Genomic DNA, 20370 nt, shown 5'->3' with positions numbered 1-20370 from the left:
CCGCCCACAAGACCTCCCTGTACCAGAAAGCCTCAGGAAATGTTGTGTGGTAATGTTATTGTCTTTGACACAATATTTAGATTATTGGTATCCACAACATGTGGCAATAGTGGCACACATACCTGGAGCCTGATGCTGAGTAGTAAAACAAGCCTTAACTTGTCACATTTTTATCATAGAGGAACATTAGTCACCTTTATGGAAAGAGGATAATACCTTTTTTTTTTTAAACTAGTGGCATGATAATGATCACCTGGCCATTGTAAAAAGGGCACACATTTAACCCATTATACATAGGGAGACCATATTGCTGCTTTAAAAAGGGACACATATGAAAAAAATATAGAAAACATTTCCAGCCCTGACATATGTATTTTTCATATGTGTCCCCTTTTAAAGCGGCAATATGGTCACCCTAATAATACACAGATTTTTAGAAAAACATATAGAGCCGAACCTAATTCTCTTTTTTCTAATATTGAATCCACAAAGCCATAAAACACCTCTTTGAAACTATTTCCTCTTTCGATTGATTTGTCACTGATATGATATCACATGGTCAGTGTAAAATGACAATTCACTCATTAGACACTTGCTTTAATATTGCTATGGTGGGAGAAAAGTAGTTTTACTAAGAACATCCATTTTTCTTTCTTTACTTTATGATTACACAATTTTATAAATGTTTTTTTATTATTAAAGGAATAGCCTAGTCAAAATTAAACTTTGCATGATAGAGCATGCAATGTTAAGCAACTTTCTAATTTACTCCTATTATCAATTTTTCTTTTGTTTTCTTGGTATCTTTATTTGAATGTAAGCTTAGAAGCTGGCCCATTTGTGGTTCAGAACCTGGGTAGCGCTTGCTGATTTGTGGGTACATTTAGACACCAAACAGAAAGTGCTACCCAGGTGCTGAACCTAAAATGGGCCGACTCCAACGCTTACATTCTTGCTTTTTCAAATAAAGATACCAAAAGAATGAAGAAAACTTTATAATAGGAGTAAATTAGAAAGTAGCTTAACATTGCATGCTCTATCTGAATCATTAAAGTTTAATTTTGACTAGACAGTTCCTTTAAAGGGACAGTAAACCTTAAAAATAATGTTATATAATTCTGCACATAGTGCAGAATTATATAACATTATTTAGGTGCTATAGCCATAAAAGCCTTTTTTACAGTTTAATTTGCTAAAATATGGCGCTTTTTAAGACCCGCTCTCTGCTCTCTGCTGAGCGGGTCTGTAATATTCAGTCAGCGCATCGGGCCAGCTGTATAGTCACAGCCCGGCCCGACCGCGCCATAAGACTAAGTGCAGCTCGCTCCTGTCACAGGAGCGAGCTGCACTTAGTGCTATGGCGCGGTCGGGCCGGGCTGTGACTATACAGCTGGCCCGATGCGCTGACTGAATATTACAGACCCGCTCAGCAGAGAGCAGAGAGCGGGTCTGTAAAAGCGCCGTATTTTAGCAAATTAAACTGTAAAAAAGGCTTTTATGGCTATAGCACCTAAATAATGTTATATAATTCTGCACTATGTGCAGAATTATATAACATTATTTTTAAGGTTTACTGTCCCTTTAATACAAGCTTTCATTGAGGCATACATGAGTAACTTTTGTTTTGGGTATTCAGTTAAAAAAAGAGGTTTCCAATAGCAACATGAATACAATTTATATTTGTTATTTGTTAATTTAAAAAAAAAAAAAGTTACTTCCTTCTATACAGCGCTAGATTAAAAGCGGAGCGGTATTTTGAGTTTTCCCTATAGTGAAAACTCCGCTAGAATTAGTTTGTTTGCACTAGTCGGGTTGTGCTGGTATTAGAAGTTGAAAATAAACATTGTTTTCCCTAGCGCTAACCCGACTAGTGCAAAAATCAGAACTTAGAATATCGCGTGTGTGTTTCAGGTATTCCCACATAGAAGTTAATGGAGAAAAAGTTGAAAAAAAAACCCTTACACCTCACTCTCGTGCAAACACCATAACATATTCTCAACCCAACATGAAAATATGAATATTTCATATTCCAACGTTCTTTTCATAACGGAATATGTTCTATGTTCTATTTAATCAGAAATACATATTTCTAAATATACATATATATTTAGAAATACATAGAACATATTCTGCTATGTACAGAACATTTGATTTACAGTAAATACATAGTTAACATTTTTATTAAAAATGAATATTGCATAAATGTTTTTACATGTTTTAATCTACTTAACGGCAAAAGGCTCTAATGCACTCATATATATTTATGTCTATATACTGTATGTATACATATATATTTATGTGTTTATATGTGTATATATGTCTGTAATAAATATATACATATAAATACATTAATACATATGTACACACATATATACACATATATATATATATATATATATATATATATATATATATATATATATATATATATATATATATATATATATATATACGTACATACATAAACATAATTAGACATGTATCTGTATGTATCTCAATGTTAATGTCCTTTGCTGCTTTTTTTTTTCCTTACACCCGAGATCTCATATCTTTGAGCACTTGAGAACTTTTGGGTGCAATATTTTTTTTAAATAATTGTTATCAGATAGTGTTATTATGAGACACCCGCCCTGCTGTGAGGTCTTACTTGATTTTAATGCTTTTAATAACTTGTAACCTGCATTTCTAAACAATAAAATAACTTTTCTACTACCTACGCCTGGAGGTTTGCCGGAGTGTCCTGTTCGCTGTTGAGTGTTATTATGAGTGTTACTGTACTTTGTAATGTATTTTTTATATGTTTTGTGACATTTTTTAGTTTTGCCAAACAGTTAACCACATCTCTGAAATTGTGGTAATTATTATAGCATAAATATCAGCGCAATTGAAACAGAGCGCAAACAATCGTGAAAACCCTCACAAAATTGTTTGCTCTCTAGCCCACAGTGTTTATCAGCACCCAAACCCAAGGTCCACTTACAATATAAAGTAAACCCAGATGGGCTGAACCCATTCATTGTGTTTTTGATGTGTCTATTTAAGGTTATTTCTAATATATGGACAGTTAGAGATTTGTTTAAAATAATCTTTTCTGGGTTCATTATTGAAAATCTTTTTTTATATATTTTTTTTGTTAGGAAGCGTACGTTATGGCGAGTGTGGACAATCCTTACGTTTGCCGTTTGTTGGGAATCTGCTTGACCTCCACTGTCCAGCTGGTTACACAGCTAATGCCCTTTGGGTGTCTTCTTGAGTATGTTAGAGAGAACAAAGACAACATTGGTTCACAGCATCTCCTCAACTGGTGTGTGCAGATCGCCAAGGTAACCATATTCACTTTCTGTGTTTTTAACTGGAAATTTAATCCCTCATAATATAAAAGATCATTGATTACTTTTGTTATAAATTGTACTTGTTCTATCCCTCTCCAGAGTGACAGAAGTGCCTCCAATATACTTAAAGCGACATGAAACCCAACATTTTTTTCCCATACAATTTTTTTAAAAAAACGTTTCAAATTACTTTTATTATCAAAATGCCTCATTCTCATGTTATCCTTTGGTTGAAGAAGCAGCGACTACTGGGAGCTAGCTGAAAACATCTGGTGACAATGAACAATTGGCACCAAGCTCCCAGTAGTGCATTGCTCCTAAGGGGCCGATTTATTAAGAGTCGGACGGACATGATCCGCTGTAGCGATCATGTCCGCCCGACATTGCTGAATGCCGACAGCATACGCTTGTGCAATGCCGCCCCCTGCAGATTTGCGGCCAACTGGCCGCTAGCAGGGGGTGTCAATTAACCCGACCGTATGCCATCGGGCTTATTGCTGTACACCGCCTCAGAGGTAGCGTACGAGTTATGGAGCAGCAGTCTTAAGACCGCTGCTTCTTAACTCCTGTTTCCGGTGAGCCTAATAACTCACGCGGAAACAGATGTATCAGCCCCTAAGTATCTTTTTCAATGGTGGGTAACATGAGAACAAAGTAAATTAAATAACAGAAGTAAATCAGAAAGTTGTTTATAATTGCATGCTCAACGTGAATCATGAAAGTTTAATTTTGACTTTACTGTCCCTTTAAAGGGAAACTATACCTAAAAAAAAATTCTATTTCCTTTTTTTATTTTAAATTAAGATAATAGTAAGGGTTAACTCTTATACACTGTTTTTTCTATAAAATTGCTTAAAGGGACATATTACTTATATGCTAAATCACTTGAAACTGATATAACTGTAAAAAGCTGACAGGAAAATATCACCTGAGCATCTCTATGTAAAAAAGGAAGATATTTTACCTCACAATCTCCTCAGCTCAGCAGATTAAGTTCTGTGTAAAAAGTTATACTTCACCTGCTCCCAGCTGCAGGTAAAAAAAAATAAAAAAATTAAGAAATGAACAGCAGCCAATCAGCATCAGCAGGGCTGAGGTCATGAACTCTTACTGTGATCTCATGAGATTTGACTTAACTCTCATGAGATTTCATAGTAAGCTTCCTTTACCTGATTGGTGAAATAATATGAGAGTTCACGAGGCTCATCCCCTAAGCTGTCCCAGGACAGACACACTAAAATGCTGCTTAGAAATCCTTTACAATGGGAGGTGGCTACTGAGGAACTTTTGAGGTAAAATATCTTTCTTTTTTACATAGAGATGTTCAGGAGATATTTTCTAGTTAGCTTTTTACAGCTATGCTGCATCACTTTCAAGTGTTTAAACATTTGGGTATTATGGCCCTTTAAATAATGTTTGAGCAACTGCTCTATTGGTGCCTGTTAACAATCTGCAGACAGCTACCACTTGCCACCCCCGGCTCATGTCATATTCTCTACTTTGTGTTTCATTGTAAAGTACAGTCTTCACTACAATGCTATTGTTAGGCTTTATTGGATATATAACATACATTTCCACACATTGATTTGTTTGCTTGTACAGGGAATGAATTACCTTGAAGAAAGACGTTTGGTGCATCGTGATTTGGCAGCCCGAAATGTTCTTGTCAAAGGTCCACATCACGTCAAGATTACTGATTTTGGACTGGCAAAACTTTTGGGAGCTGATGAGAAAGAGTATCATGCAGAGGGAGGCAAGGTAAGATGTTGCTTAAAAAATACCTTGTAACATGCTGGGCAATGTTGCATTGCAGAAAATTGTTGAAGGGGACAGTGTACTGTAAAATGTTCTACTGTTTATTTTGTTCACAATTTTCCATATCTCCTGTACCTTTATTTTAGGATTTGAAATTACTGTTTTTGTCTGTGGTATCCCCCACATATACTAAAAATGTAAATACTTATTTATTGACTATAAGACAGATGTGTGAACATAACCAGCAGAATTAATTAGACTCCCTGTCAGAGGTAGGAGAAATGTGTATTAAAATGTTAATTTTCAATTGTTCTCACTAAGTATTTGGGTATAGTACACAGACAAAGGTAAGATAAGGACGGCTTTGTTTGTATAGAAAGTGATAAAATAAGATCTGATTTAGCTCAACCCATTTTAATGGGTTGTGGTGTCTAAGAAAGAAACAGCTGTTTCATACACAAAAATAAGCCTAAAGTAGCAATTTCTCATACATTTTATACTCTCCTTTTGATATAGTAAGTCAATGGAAACACATTAAAGGGAATCCAATTTTACAGTAAACTGTCCCTTTAACGTAGGATATTTCATTAACAGGACCACAAACAAATGCAGATGATAGGATACATTTTTTGTTAACCTAATTTCATTATGATGTTTGTCAAATTTATATGTTCCATCATAGCTGTTACTCATATGTATAACCAATCAGTCTAATATCCTTCCTTTCATACGTACACCACTATTACTTCAGCTACAGGTCTTGTAGACTTAATCTTCAAAACCTTCACGTTTCCTGTTTCTACACAGAACTCCCGGCCCATCTTGTTAAAATCAGTTCATTGCTTTAAAGAACAAAGAATGAATCATAAAGAAGGGTCGACCATATATGTGTGTGCTGATAACAGTGGTGGCTTTGGGGGGTGTTGGGCATTAGTCTAGCACTCAAAGGTGTAACATTTTTTTAATTGTATTTTTACATATCCAGTACTCTAAACACAAGGGGGGGAAAAGTAAAGGCAGTAGAAAAGGGGATTTAAAAATATGTAATAATAATATATAGTAGAAGATAATGTTCCCTACCAGTGCACAATATTTTATACTTAAAAAGTTAGCCTAGAACCTTCCCTGGCTAATAACAGTCAGGACTTTGTTACTCTTGTGCCAGTAAACTAAACACTGCAATACTATAAAACTGCAGTGTACTAGATACAATTTAGAGGTATATCTTGTGTATGACTGGGTGATATTTACCTCAGGTTGGAGAATATTACTACATGAGATATATATGTGTGTGTGTATATATATATAGATATATATATTTGTGTGTTTTACATGTATATATTCATGCTATACCATTGGGTAAATAGTCCAGTTTCATATGGTCCTCATTATAGTACAATTTGACTTTCAATAGTAATGGTAATTAACATGATGTTGATTTTATGTGGAAATTAAAAAAGTGCTTGCTACATTCAAGCTGCATGCCAAGCAAAGTCAAACAATAAGCTATTTAAATATCATAAAGAAAAAGTAAAGTGGAGGAAGAAAACATTATTTTATAGAACAATTGACCATGTATGAAAATATAAAATGCTTAGAGCATATACAGTATCCCACAAAAGTGAGTACACCCCTCACATTTTTGTAAATATTTTATTATATCTTTTCATTTGACAACACTGAAGAAATGACACTTTGCTACAATGTAAAGTAGTGAGTGTACAGCCTGGATAACAGTGTAAATTTGCTGTCCCCTCAAAATAACTCAACAACACACAGCCATTAATGTCTAAACTGTTGGCAAAAAAAGTGAGTACACCCCTAAGTGGAAATGTCTAAATTGGGCCCAATTAGCCATTTTCCCTCCCCGGTGTCATGTGACTCGTTAGTGTTACAAGGTCTCAGGTGTGAATGGGGAGCAAGTGTGTTAAATTTGGTGTTATCGCTCTCACACTCTCTTATACTGGTCACTGGAAGTTCAAAATGGCATCTCATGGCAAAGAACTCTCTGAGGATCTGAAAAAAGAATTGTTGCTCTACATAAAGATTGCCTAAGCTATAAGAAGATTGCCAATACCCTGAAATGGAGCTGCAGCACGGTGGGCAAGACCATACAGCAGTTTCACAGGACAGGTTCCACTCAGAACAGGCCTCGCCATGGTCGACCAAAAAAGTTGAGTGCACATGCTCAGCGTCATATCCAGAGGTTGTCTTTGGGAAATAGACGTATGAGGGCTGCCAGCATTGCTGCGGAGGTTGAAGGGGAGGGGGGTCAGCCTGTCAGTGCTCAGATCATACACTGCACGCTGCATCAAATTGGTCTGCATGGCTGTCGTCCCATAAGGAAGCCTCTTCTAAAAATGATGCACACGAAAGCCCGCAAACAGTTTGCTGAAGACAAGATAAATTATTTGGTTCAGATGGTGTCAAGCGTGTGTGGTGGCAACCAGGTGAGGAGTACAAAGACAAGTGTGTCTTGCCTACATTCAAGCATGGTGGTGGGAGTGTCATGGTCTGGGACTGCATGAGTGCTGCCGGCACTGGGGAGCTACAGTTCATTGAGGGAACCATGAATACCAACATGTACTGTGACATACTGAAGCAGAGCTTGATCCCCTCCATTTGGAGACTGGGCCGCAGGGCAGTATTCCTACATAATAACGACCCCAAATACACCTTCAAGACGACCACTGCGTTGCTAAAGAAGCTGAGGTTAAAGGTGATGGACTGGCCAAGCATGTCTCCAGACCTAAACCCTATTGAGCATCTGTGGGGCATCCTCAAACGGAAGGTGGGGGAGCGCAAGGTCTCTAACATCCACCAGCTCCGTGATGTCATCATGGAGGAGTGGAAGAGGACTCCAGTGGCAACCTGTAAAGCTCTGATGAACTCCATGTCCAAGAGGGTTAAGGCAGTGCTGAAAAATAATGGTGGCCACACAAAATATTGACACTTTTGGCCCAATTTGGACATTTCCACTTAGGGGTGTATTCACTTTTGTTGCCAACTGTTTAGACATTAATGGCTGTGTGTTGAGTTATTTTGAGGGGACAGCAAATTTACACTGTTATACAGGCTGTACATTCACTACTTTACATTGTAGCAAAGTGTCATTTCTTCAGGGCTGTCACATGAAAAGATATAATAAAATATTTACAAAAATGTAAAGGGTGTACTCACTTTTGTGGGATACTGTAGATTAATGTAGTGTGTTATGTCTGGGATATGCATATGGCTATCATACTAACTAGATAACTTTACACTTTTAGGAAATTTTTCTCAGGCTTCTTGGGCCTATGGTTCTTATTTTCCATCAAAATCTATGGTTGTAACATTTCTGTGAAAAGTATAGTTGCTGCCCAGCAGAGGTGCTAACCACTACAAGGACATGATGTGAAATGATCTAATAGACTAGATCATTTTACAATTGCACTATTGCTTGAACAGAACTGTGTGTATTATTCCCACAAAGGTGTTAAATACAGTAAAAGTCAGCTGTGGACCAGGAACACACTATTAGTCCTGTGCAGAATGTGGACACCAGGCCAATTAAGGGATGGGGAATATGCATAGTCACTATGCACAGGCTGTGCTCAGCCCAGTGTCACCAGTCTGGATTTAACTTTAACAATGTTTTTAACCTCTTGTGAGGATCAGATAAATAGTTTTGCTCAAGCAACATCAGTGCAATAATTGAGTTCTCTAGCACATTAGGAAAGGTTATTATTGTTACTTAAAGTGATAGTAAACCCTAGCTTTTGTGAAACGCTAGGATTTACCAGTGAAACAAAAAAAGGGGACTTTCAGTCATGAAGTATAAAATACTTCATGCTGAAAGTTCCTTTATTTATCCGAAGTGTTCGCCGCACTGAGCTCCTCAGGCAGCCCACAGCAGAGTGCTATTTTGCTGTGAGGTGACGTTTCTCTCAATAGCCGTCTGAGCCAGTTGGCACCATGCCGGAGAGCTAGCACGCTATTGGCTAAGATCACCTCACAGCAAAATAGCGTTCTGTCGTGGGCTGCCCGAGGCGCTCAGCGCGGGGCAAATGCTTCAGACAAATAAAGGAACTTTCAGCACAAAGTATTTTATACTTCATGACTAAAATTCCTCTTTATTTGTTCCACTGGTAGATACTAGCGTTTCACCAACACTAGGATTTACTATCACTTTAATATCTCATTACTACTGTACAGGAGTTTAAGCACGATATGTCATTAACCAATTAGTTTCAAATATATATAGAGAAATGGGAAAACTAGATGAGCCAAGTGGTTCTAACCATCTAATGATTCTTATGTTTCTAACTGAATAAATATTCTCTCTTTAGGTACCAATTAAATGGATGGCATTGGAGTCGATTTTGCACAGAATTTATACTCATCAAAGTGATGTTTGGAGTTATGGTGAGTTGTTCAGACAGGTTTCAAGGATTATTATAATCAACAAGTTTATTGTTTATAGTCTTCTGATTTAGATTAGTTCACCATTGTCCTTTATTTAACATGGTAAGTAAATATATGAGAAACTACAGTATATATATATATATATATATATATATCATCAGACTTGTTTCCAAATATCTTAGTTACCTTTTTTATGTAATTTATAATAGCTGCTTTTGCCTTGTGAACATTTTGTAATCCTGTTTTAATTACAGGGGTCACAGTATGGGAATTAATGACCTTTGGTTTGAAACCATATGATGGAATCCCAGCCAGTGAAATTTCAACTATTTTAGAAAAAGGAGAACGTCTTCCTCAACCCCCAATTTGCACTATTGATGTATATATGATCATGGTGAAATGTGAGTAAACATTACAAAGATGTCTCTAATGTGAAAAATAATAATTAAAGTGACATTGTTCCTGGGAAATCTGAAATCGTCTTCCTATTACATTTTGCAGATTTATAATACTAGCACATAACACTTTAAAAACAAAAAAGCAGTGTAAAAAACATTCTGGTGTTACTTCATATTTGTCAAGTGCCCCTACATTTCTTGGCCTCCTGTGTTAGTAAACACCCACTAGAAGCATATTTTACAGAGCAAAAACTGTAATAAAGTGTCTCTTTCAGTTGCTGTACAGCCCAAAAAGTAAATTTAATATCCCTTTAATATACTGAAAGTTGTCTGATTCAGTCACATACTACATAGCGATTGCTTCAGCTTGTCCTAATTGGCTGTAATCAAGAGAGATAAGATAAAAATACAGGTATACCTCGCTCATACAGCGGGTTAGGGACCGGAGCACCACCGTAAAGTGAAAACCGCCTTAAAGTGAAACAAGATGATTTTAGCTTTTTTTTCACTTGGCAGTGTGTTTAAAAACTTGAAAACATGTTTGAACTAACATATATTAGGTGTGCAATAACGCTAAGTTTAGTTCAACATTAGCACATTACAGTACAAAGTACAGTATTCAATTAGTATTACATAAAAACTGTACATCACCTGTAAAATAGTAGTAAAATTTGCCAGACTACGACACTGAGACATGGGCATCTATTTATCAAAGCGTCAACTGACTTGCATTCGCAGGCACCAATACACTCGCCTAAGATCGCCTAACATCACTGCCGCGGACCTGAATACATTCTCCAAAATGATAAAAAAAAGCTGTCAAAAAGCTGCGCACCAAGTATGGGGCGATGAGCAGCGGACTGTTAACTAACAGTCATCGATCTCGCTGCTCTTCGGCTTTTTTGCAGCTTTCTTGGTACCCTGTCACTAAACACCCACACTATACTATACTGTTTACCCCCTATACCGCCGCTCCCGGACCCCGACACAACTAAATAAAGTGTTTAACCCCTAAACCGCCACTCCCGGACCCCGCCACAACTAAATACAATTATTAACCCCTAAACCGCTGCTCCCGGACCTCGCCGCAACTAAATACTATTATCGCATTCTATTGGCTGATTGGAACAGCCAATAGAATGCAAGCTCAATCCTATTGGCTGATTGGATCAGCCAATAGGATTGAACTTCAATCCTATTGGCTGATTGCATCAGCCAATAGGATTTTTCCTACCTTAATTCTAATTGGCTGATAGAATTCTATCAGCCAATCGGAAACGAAGGGACGCCATCTTGGATGACGTCACTTAAAGGAACCTTCATTCTTCAGTCGCCGTTGTCAGAAGAGGATGCTCCACGTCGGTTAATAACTTTTATTTAGGTGGCGGCGGTGTAGGGACGGCAGATTAGGGGTTAATAAGTATAATGTAGGTGGCGGCGGTGTAGGGGGTGGCAGATTAGGGGTGTTTAGACTCGGGGTACATGTTAGGGTGTTAGGTGTAAACATTCCCATAGGAATCAATGGGATATCAGGCAGCAGCGAACATAAGCTTTCGCTGCTTTCCGACTCCCATTGATTCCTATGGCATCCACCGCCTCCAGGGCGGCGGATTGAAAACCAGGTATGCTGGGCCAGAATAGTGGCAAGCGTATCTGGTAGTTACTTGATAACTTACAAAAGTAGTCAGATTGTGCCAAACTTGCGTTCGGAACATCTGTAGTGACGTAAGCATTGATCTGTGTCGGACTAAGTCCGGCGGATCGTATGTTACGTCACTAAATTCTACTTTTGCCAGTTTGTAGGGTTTGATAACTAAGGCGAATCAGGCTTGCCACAAATACGCTGCGGAATTCCAACGTATTTGCGGTTGACGGCTTGATAAATAGATGCCACTGAGTGCACTGCAATGCTGTAAACAGACCGAACGGCACATAACAAAATGGTGCCAGTCACCTCTCTCGCAAATCTTAAGATGAATACAATACTGTTTCAAATTCCTTGGAGACTGAACTTCAGCTCCATATTAGCGCTGTATTAGTGAAGCGCTGTAAAGTGTAGAGCTGTAAAGCGAGGTATATCTGTACTCACCCAGTTTTTCAAATGGTTTATTCTCGTTTGCAAAACCCAGCACATTGTTCTAAGTAAGTAACAGTTGTAAATACTTTGTAGCTTTATTTTGTTTGCAATTGAATGATTAACTGCTCATATAAACTATGTGTATATACAAAAACATGACTTCATTGTCCCTTTAAGATAAAAGCTATGTTGGCATTATATATAGTGTTCACTGTTTGGGTTCTATTAGGTAAATAGAATTAAGTTTACATTTCTGTCTTGTTTACATGTCTATTTTCAAGATGTAAAGTCCATATGAAAACTAAATAATATCTCACAAGAAGGCTTATGCTTATTTTAAACTTATTTTGTATATATCAGGCAGTGTAAGCAGCCTGTTAAAAATAATAAACGGTAGATACATAAAAAATTATATTCAGGCATCTTCTGTCTAAACAGTACTAAATACAAAATTGTTAAGGCAGGAAAATAACTTTTTTCTTTATCTTCAAGAACAGTTGCATGTATATTTTAAGTTAAGTGTCTCTGCTGGGAAATGCCATGGCATTTGTGATGCAACAAACAGTAATATATTCTTTTTCATATATTAGAGCCCTTTAAAGGGACATAAAACCTAAATTGTTTCTTCAGTAATTCAGCTAGAACATACAATTTTAAACAACTTTCCAATTTACTTCTATTATTTAATTTTCTTCATTTTCATGTTATTCTTGGTGGAAAAGCAGGAAGATAAGTCATGGGCCCCCATTTATAATTGTGCAGACAGACATGATCCGCTATAGCGAACCATGTCCGCCGCACATCGATACATATTTATCATTGCACCAGCAGTTCTTGTGAACTGCTGGTGCAATACCACCCCCTACAGATTTGAGGCCAATCCGCCACTAGCAGGGGGTGTCAATCAACCTAATCGTATTCGATCGGGTTGATTTCTGACCGCCGCCTCAGAGCAGGCGGACAGGCTATGGAGCAGCGGTCTTTAGACCGCTGCTTCATAACTTGTGTTTCTGAAGGCTCGGGTCATCAAGATCGGAACTTGATAAATAGACCCGCAGGAGTGTGTATCTAATTTCTGTTAGATATTTTAAAATTGTATTTTCTAAATCATGAACGAAAAAAATTGAGTTTCATGTTCCTATAATTATGCGCTGATATTACAACCACATTCTAAAGACTGTTTTATATATGGTGTTTGTTGATACTATTACAGGTTGGATGATAGATGCAGAAAGTCGTCCAAAATTCCGGGAGCTGAGTGCTGAATTTAGCAAAATGGCTCGTGATCCATCTCGCTATCTGGTCATACAAGTAAGTACTGTGAATCAAATTACAGAATTAAACAAACTTCCAAGATTAATATATGCATACTGTTATTCACTTACCGTTACTTTTCATAAAAGGACAGTAATAAGACAATTATATTCTTTTTTTCTACAATTGTAACTGATTGTTTTACAAAACAAGTATTTTTAAAATATTGATTTTGTTAATGAACTGTATATACTAAATTTGCTTTTAAAACTTTTACAATTATTGCTTCTAACAAAAATGATAACTATAAAAAAATAGCTCACACTTTGTTAGATGCGTGTTTCTTACATGATATGAAACTTCTTTATTAAACTTGTATTTATACAACAGTAGTGTACAATAGTCAAATGATATAAAAATCACAGCAAATGGTATATACGATATTTATAATGACAAAACACTCCATCCCCTCCTCTTAGTTAGTATTATACCAAACTGTGAATACCACTTATCATAAAGTAATAGAGTAATATGCCCCCGTTGCTTACATTTTCTGTTTTACAATACAAAATAAGGACAAAAACATAAAAACAAACAGAAACATAATACACTGCTACAATAATGCATTCAGACTCTTAAGTTTTTTATTATTTTTTCCCCCCTGGCACAGTAAAGGTTATTAGTATTCCCAGATATTCCACTCTCCTCACAGATTTGTCTCTAACATATACATTGCAGGCCTAAAAGGTATTAAAATTGTCTAGTTAGCAGATCTAAAAACTATGAAACTTTGAATTAATAAGTAATACAATATGCCATGTTGTTGATTGGTTTAAATAAATATTTTATATTTAATGCTAATTTTAGCTAAATAAACATAAAACCTATTGTCTAATTTGCTTCATTCTCTTGGTATCCTTTGTTAAAAAGCATACCTAGGTAGGTTCAGGAGCAGCAATGTATTACCGGTAGCTAGCTGTTTATTGGTGACTGCATATATATGCCTCTTGTGATTGGCTCACTCAATGTGTTCAGCTAGCTTCCAGTGGTGCATTACTGCACCTTTAACAAAGCATACCATGAGAACGAAGCAAATTTGATAAAAGAAGTAAATTGGAAAGTTATTTAAAATTATATCTTATATCTTAATCATGAAAGAAAAAAATGTAGGTTTTATGTCCCTTTTAAGGGACAGTAAACTCTAAAAATATATATCTTTAGAGCTCCCATCCATCCTGCATACTATTGGATTGGAGTTGGAGCTCTTCTGCTCTAAATCTTCTGCTGTTTTCTCTTCAGGGTAAAAATTACCCAGTGTCTATAGTAAAACCAGGGACTTGCCCTGCCCTGCCCTGGATCACCCAACTCAGTCTCCGCCCACTACATATCTGCCTCTTCGTCCTTAAGGTTGTAGTTCAGCCCACAAAACACTCATGAGCAACAGCCCACAAGTTTCCCTCACCTCCCAATCCCAGAAATATTCTGGGAAATGTTGGGAGGTAAGTATCCTGCAAATGAAATAGCGCTATTTAATTCTTTTTTGCATGAATACAAGGTTATGTTAAAACTGATTTTGAAGTCAACTGGAAGTATATGCCTGTGTACTAATATTGTTTTGTTTATTTTACAGGGAGATGATCAGATGCATTTACCTATTCCGGCTGAGTCAAAGTTCCATCGTGCAATGGTGGAAGAAGACATGGGAGAGCTTGTTGATGCTGAGGAATATCTAATACCACATCAAGGCTTCTTTAGCAGCCCCTCAACTTCTCGAACACCACTTCTGAGCCCAATGGTAATTTTTTTCATATTTAATTTAGCTCAGATTTTATGTGAATTATTTTGGTTGAACTTTTTTTTATCACCTAACAATGGCCAAAATTCCAGTGCATCCTTTTTCCATGCAAAATCATTTTAAGTAGGCAAAGTCATTCCCATCCATTAGAACCAATCAAATCACTTGAATGACAGCTTGTTTCCCTTCCCATTCTGTGCTTTCATCATTTACCTTAGTGTGTCTGCTTCAGGAATAGGATGTCTACTCAGGGGGAGTCAGGCAAACAGAATGATTCTGGAACATATGTAGTAAACAGAAATAATGTTGGCAGCATCTTTCTAATTGACTGTTTCCACCTGCTGCATGTGGACTTGTATGGGGGAATTGATTTGCATATTATTATATATTGTTATTTTACTCTACTTCTAGAGCGCAACAAGCAATAATTCCCTTTTAGGTGAGATATAGGAAATTCTAGGCATGGTTTGGCAGTCTTAGGGGCCGATTTATCAAGTGTCTGGTGGACATAAGTTGCTGTAGCGATCATGTCCGCCAGACATCGATAAATGCAGACAGCATATGATTTTGAAATTTATCATTGCACAAACAGTTCTATGAACTGCTTGTGCAATGCCACCTCCTGCAGATTCGCTAGCAGGGGCTGTCAATCAACCCGATCGTAAGAGATTGGGCGGATTGATGTCTGCAGCCCAAGAGGCAGCGGATGAGTTAGGGAGCAGTGGTCTTATGACCGCTGCTTCTTAGCTCCTGTTTCCGGCGTGCCTGAAGGCTCGTGCGGAAACAGCTGCATATAGCAGCATTTAGGGGTTAGTAAATCGGCCCCATGAAGTGCACTGTAATGCTGTAAACAGACTGAATGGCGCATAACAAAATGGTGCCAGTCTCCTTTCTCTGAGTATACGGCCCCATTCGAGCTGTGATAAATCGGCCCCTTATGGTCTCATGATCAAAAGTCCGCCAGCTTGGAGAAAAATCACACAAAATCTTTGGGAGCTATAGTTTAGTATTATATTGTAATATGTGTGTGTCTCTCCTTCACATCCAATACCCTGCATAGCAAAAAAACAGATCTCAAGGTATAATATTCCTTTCTAAAATGATTTAAGGGACCTCATAGTACTGATGATTCTTCTTAGATCATCTCACCAGAGCAGGGAGCTTAAGATCATCGGCCCTAAGACTTCAATGTGAGACTCACCGGGGATACTTACAAAATAAATAGAGAAAGAAACTCCCAACTTGGAACAATCCTTCAAATAGAGGGTGATTGGTAGCTCTGCAACATCCTAAGCATATACTTACTTGTTTTATTAATAATTAGGAAAATATAGGTAGATAGATTGGGGAAATACTGAAATGTTTACTTAAACCTTAAAAAAACCCTTTATATTCCTCTATCACAAAGCAGGGACCACCTGCTCGAGAAGACAGCTTTGTGCAACGATACAGCACCGACCCAACTGTTGTTTTGAATAGCAGCATCGATGATGAGTTCCTCCCTGCACCAGGTCAGTATTTACTGTAATTATGCATTGCATGTTTGAAAGACGCAAAATAGATATGCTTATAGTACTTTTCTTCAGATGTGCACATTTTCTATCTGATGATGCTTAGAGTATCTGTACCCCCAATGACATTGCTCTAATTTATACATTTCACACTGAGGAGATTTCACAATGGGCCTTCTGACTCTTATCTGCCTTCAAAGTCTATGTTTATTATCATTTGATATATTTAAAAAAATCACCCTAAACGTTTAGGCATAACTACTAGTTTAGTTTGAATGCATTATTCATTTTTTGGTGCACATATGTGGTTTGTGTCCATATAAAAACTGCAAGGACAAGTATCTTTATTAAATCCAGCATTATGCCTTTCACTAAAACAGCATTTACTTTTTATTTCAGAATATGTCAATCAAGTAATTTCAAAAACAGCAAATTCAACACTACAAAACCCTGTATATCTTAACCTGAATCCATCTGGAAATACAAACCAGCATTTGGATAGCCCTTACCAGAATTCCAACGGCAATGGGCTTAATGGTGTCAACAATCCGGAGTATTTAAACACAGGCCACACTCTTTCATCAAAGCCAGATTTTGACTATCCTTTTATCTGGGACAATACTTTTAACAACCAAATCAGTCTAGACAACCCTGACTACCAACAAGACTTTTTCCCTAAAGAAATCAAGACCAATGGACACTACAAAATCCCTGCAGCTGAAAATCCTGAATATTTAGGATTGGCTCCCAAAAGTGACTATATTGAGGCTTCTGCATGACCACAATGATAACTTTCCTAACATTCCTTTTATTGGACATAAAGTTTGGTTTCATTGGCCCTTGAGGTGATGTAAATACCTATGGAAACCAGCTCTTGTATGCAGAGTACTTGTAAAATTAATTTTCGGATGTTTCACAGATCATTTTGGCTTTCAGTTCCTACCTGAACAGCAGATATGGCAATTACTTTTCTTACATTTTATTTTCCTTTAAGAAAGGGACTTTTATATAGAGATTTTTTTTTTTTAAATATTGTTTATTCCTATGCGTATTTTTGTACAATTTGTATCAGTTTTAGCACCTTTCCTTTTGTGTTTGTATAGATTGTATTCTCTACTACCTTGCAAAGTGGAGGAAGGTCCACATTTTTATGTTTATGTGTCATATTCAACAACAGCTTTGATAGGTGTACAAATTCCTTATATTTTTAATGATTGACTCAAATTTGTGTTTTAATCAAATGGTATTGTGATAGCATGGCATGATTTTAAGTATTGTGCACTTTTGTTATCCTAGTTGTGGTGGACCTAACAAGCAGAAGACTGACCTTTGAATAAATATGTTTTCAAATTCACTTTGAATGGGGAGGGATTCCACACCAAAAAAAGTATCTTCTCAATTTAGTCAATACATTAAAAGAACCCATAGAAGTACACTAAAACCAGAAATATAAAGTTCATCAGATAGTGTGTTAGTGGTATGCAGAATGACAAGGATTTTTGGAGAAGCAAAACATAGTGGCTAAAAAAACATTCCATGATATATATATAGTGCCCAAGACATGTGCGCACTCCTGTGCCTACCTTAGAAAGGACCTACGTTTCAACAATGAAAACAAAGAGAAAAGATAAATGTGATCATATAAGTGCATTGGCTTGTTTTACATTGTATACTCATTCTGAATCATGAATTTTGATTTCCATACCCCTATAAGTGAAGTACTTTATGTAGATATGTCACAGAAACATTACTTAAACTTAGATGAGGTTTTTTTGTATACTTTTGCTGAGCAAAAGAAAGTGTTTTCTATCAACATTGTTTTCATATATTTAGATTTGACCAAAAAGAATATGTGATATCTCCATTATACATCCTAGAATCTAGATCCTTTTGAAAGACATAAACGTTGATATGGTTCACTTTTTCCATCGTTTTCTTTATGAACAGCTATAACTAGTCACATTAGGAACAGATGGTTCTGGGGGAAAAAACTGCAACAAAAAAACCCCAACATTGCTTATTCTATTTTGATGAGGCCTTGAGCCAAACAATGGATTAATATGTTAGTGTTGTGTCTGCTTGGACCAAAGATGAAGGTATATATAGATAAAATGAGTATCCCTCTAAACCACGTTAGAAGTTATTTCTAGTATTCAAAGGTTACTGTTAAGCTAAATTTAAGCAAATCCCTATTCTGCACATATTTTATTGTAATGGTCACAACTGTTTTCAGGAAGAAATATCACTATTGTCATTGATGTAACACTTTTACTCATTGTGTATAGCAAAGTACTCTCGCTGCATGATGTGTATATATATACTGTATATATATATATATATATATCTGTAGCACTTAAAATAAAACACCCATTGTTACTACTGGCGATTTGTGAAAGCAAAATATTTTACTCAAGTGATGTAGCATGTCCCTAAAAAATAATACATGAAAGCCATAACTTTATAATATATGTATATATATAAAATAATTAAAAATATTAGCCTGGAGTGCTAACATATTTAAGTATATGTGTTTGCAATGTTTTTAAATGACATTGCACTAAAACATTTTTTTTCTGTTCAATCTAAGCTAATTATTTAAAAATATATTACAATGTTTTATTGTTTTAGTTTTTTGACAAATGGATGTTTCTGTGATGAACAAGCCATTGTTTTATGTAGACATTATTAGCCAGTGAGCAATAAATACTTGGGTATCAATTGTAGACAAACATTTACATCCTGTTTGTTTCACTTTAAATGTAATCAGTTTTTACGTAACCTTTTTATGCAAAAAAAATACTACTGTTTCATATACATAATTGAAAATGTTTTAGTTCTATGTCCCTTTAAAGATATTGATTTTTAGTCTTTTTCAGGTTTATTACCAATAATTTACATTTTTACACCATACAGTAAAACCCTAATTTACCACGTAGATGTTGGTTTCGTTTTTAGTAATTGCCAAATTAAATTCTATTTTTTATTCTGCTGTGTCAGATTTGCTTTAAATTATCAGATGAGTGCTGTAAATTGTACTAAAAGATTTACCTGTTTTTTGTCCATAATCCATGTAAGGTGTGTGTATGTGAGTTTGTGTGTGTGTGTATATATGTATATATATATATATATATATATATATATATATATATATATATATATATATATAGAGAGAGAGAGAGAGAGAGAGAGTATATAAACACCTAGATTACACAGGGTGTGCTATTAATATCACAGGCTCGTTCTAAGAATAACGCACACTCTGGTATTACAAGTCTATGGTAAAACAGAATAACCAGAGAATGTTTAGCACGGCAGCCATCTACTTGGCATGCCCTATATATTCAATGGATAGCACCTCACTTAACATCGATTGTAACACATAACCACATAAAAAGTTTAGTGTGACTTGAGAATTGTTAGGTCTACAATAAAAGTATAACAAAACACATTAAAATAAAGTATTACACTAATATATATACATATTAAATGTAAAATAAGTTTATTATTGAAATTAATGTTTTTTTTTTTAAAGGAATATGGTATATGACAAAATATTTTACTGTATATATACAGTATGTGTATATTTGTATCTGTATATGCATATATGTGTATAAATGTGTATGTACAGTATTTGCAAACATACGTTATACAAAAATATACATATACACAAATATATATATATATATATATATATATATATATATATATATGTATATGTATTTCTGAGTTCCCAGCACTCACTGTTATGGTGAAATGCCTGGGTGCTCTCTAAGTTAGGTAGATGGAAACTTCAAAGTAAGAAGTGGCACTCTCAGGTCTTAATAAACATAATTTTAGTATTTCT

At 36.0% G+C, this 20370-nt stretch overlaps 1 protein-coding gene across 2 annotated transcripts in view; it reads left to right on the top strand.

Annotated features, from left to right (window-relative positions):
* The window catches only part of LOC128660623 (epidermal growth factor receptor), a 364961-nt gene extending 345452 nt beyond the window's left edge, over positions 1-19509 (top strand). Inside the window, exons 20-27 of one of the 2 annotated variants that reach the window (XM_053714554.1) lie at positions 3138-3323; positions 4935-5090; positions 9416-9491; positions 9746-9892; positions 13180-13277; positions 14851-15015; positions 16427-16526; positions 16926-19509. In XM_053714554.1, coding sequence (XP_053570529.1) covers positions 3138-3323; positions 4935-5090; positions 9416-9491; positions 9746-9892; positions 13180-13277; positions 14851-15015; positions 16427-16526; positions 16926-17305 — 1308 coding nt within the window. In that variant the 3' untranslated portion in view covers positions 17306-19509. Of the gene's footprint in view, positions 1-3137; positions 3324-4934; positions 5091-9415; positions 9492-9745; positions 9893-13179; positions 13278-14850; positions 15016-16423; positions 16527-16925 lie in introns of both variants that reach the window. The other variant, XM_053714553.1, reaches the window with a different exon arrangement.
* The last annotated feature ends 861 nt before the right edge of the window (positions 19510-20370 follow it).

The sequence above is a fragment of the Bombina bombina genome, chromosome 5, assembly GCF_027579735.1.
Source record: "Bombina bombina isolate aBomBom1 chromosome 5, aBomBom1.pri, whole genome shotgun sequence".
NCBI lineage: Eukaryota > Metazoa > Chordata > Amphibia > Anura > Bombinatoridae > Bombina > Bombina bombina.
Note: the sequence above shows the minus strand (reverse complement) of the source record. Positions and strands in the feature narration are given on the sequence as shown.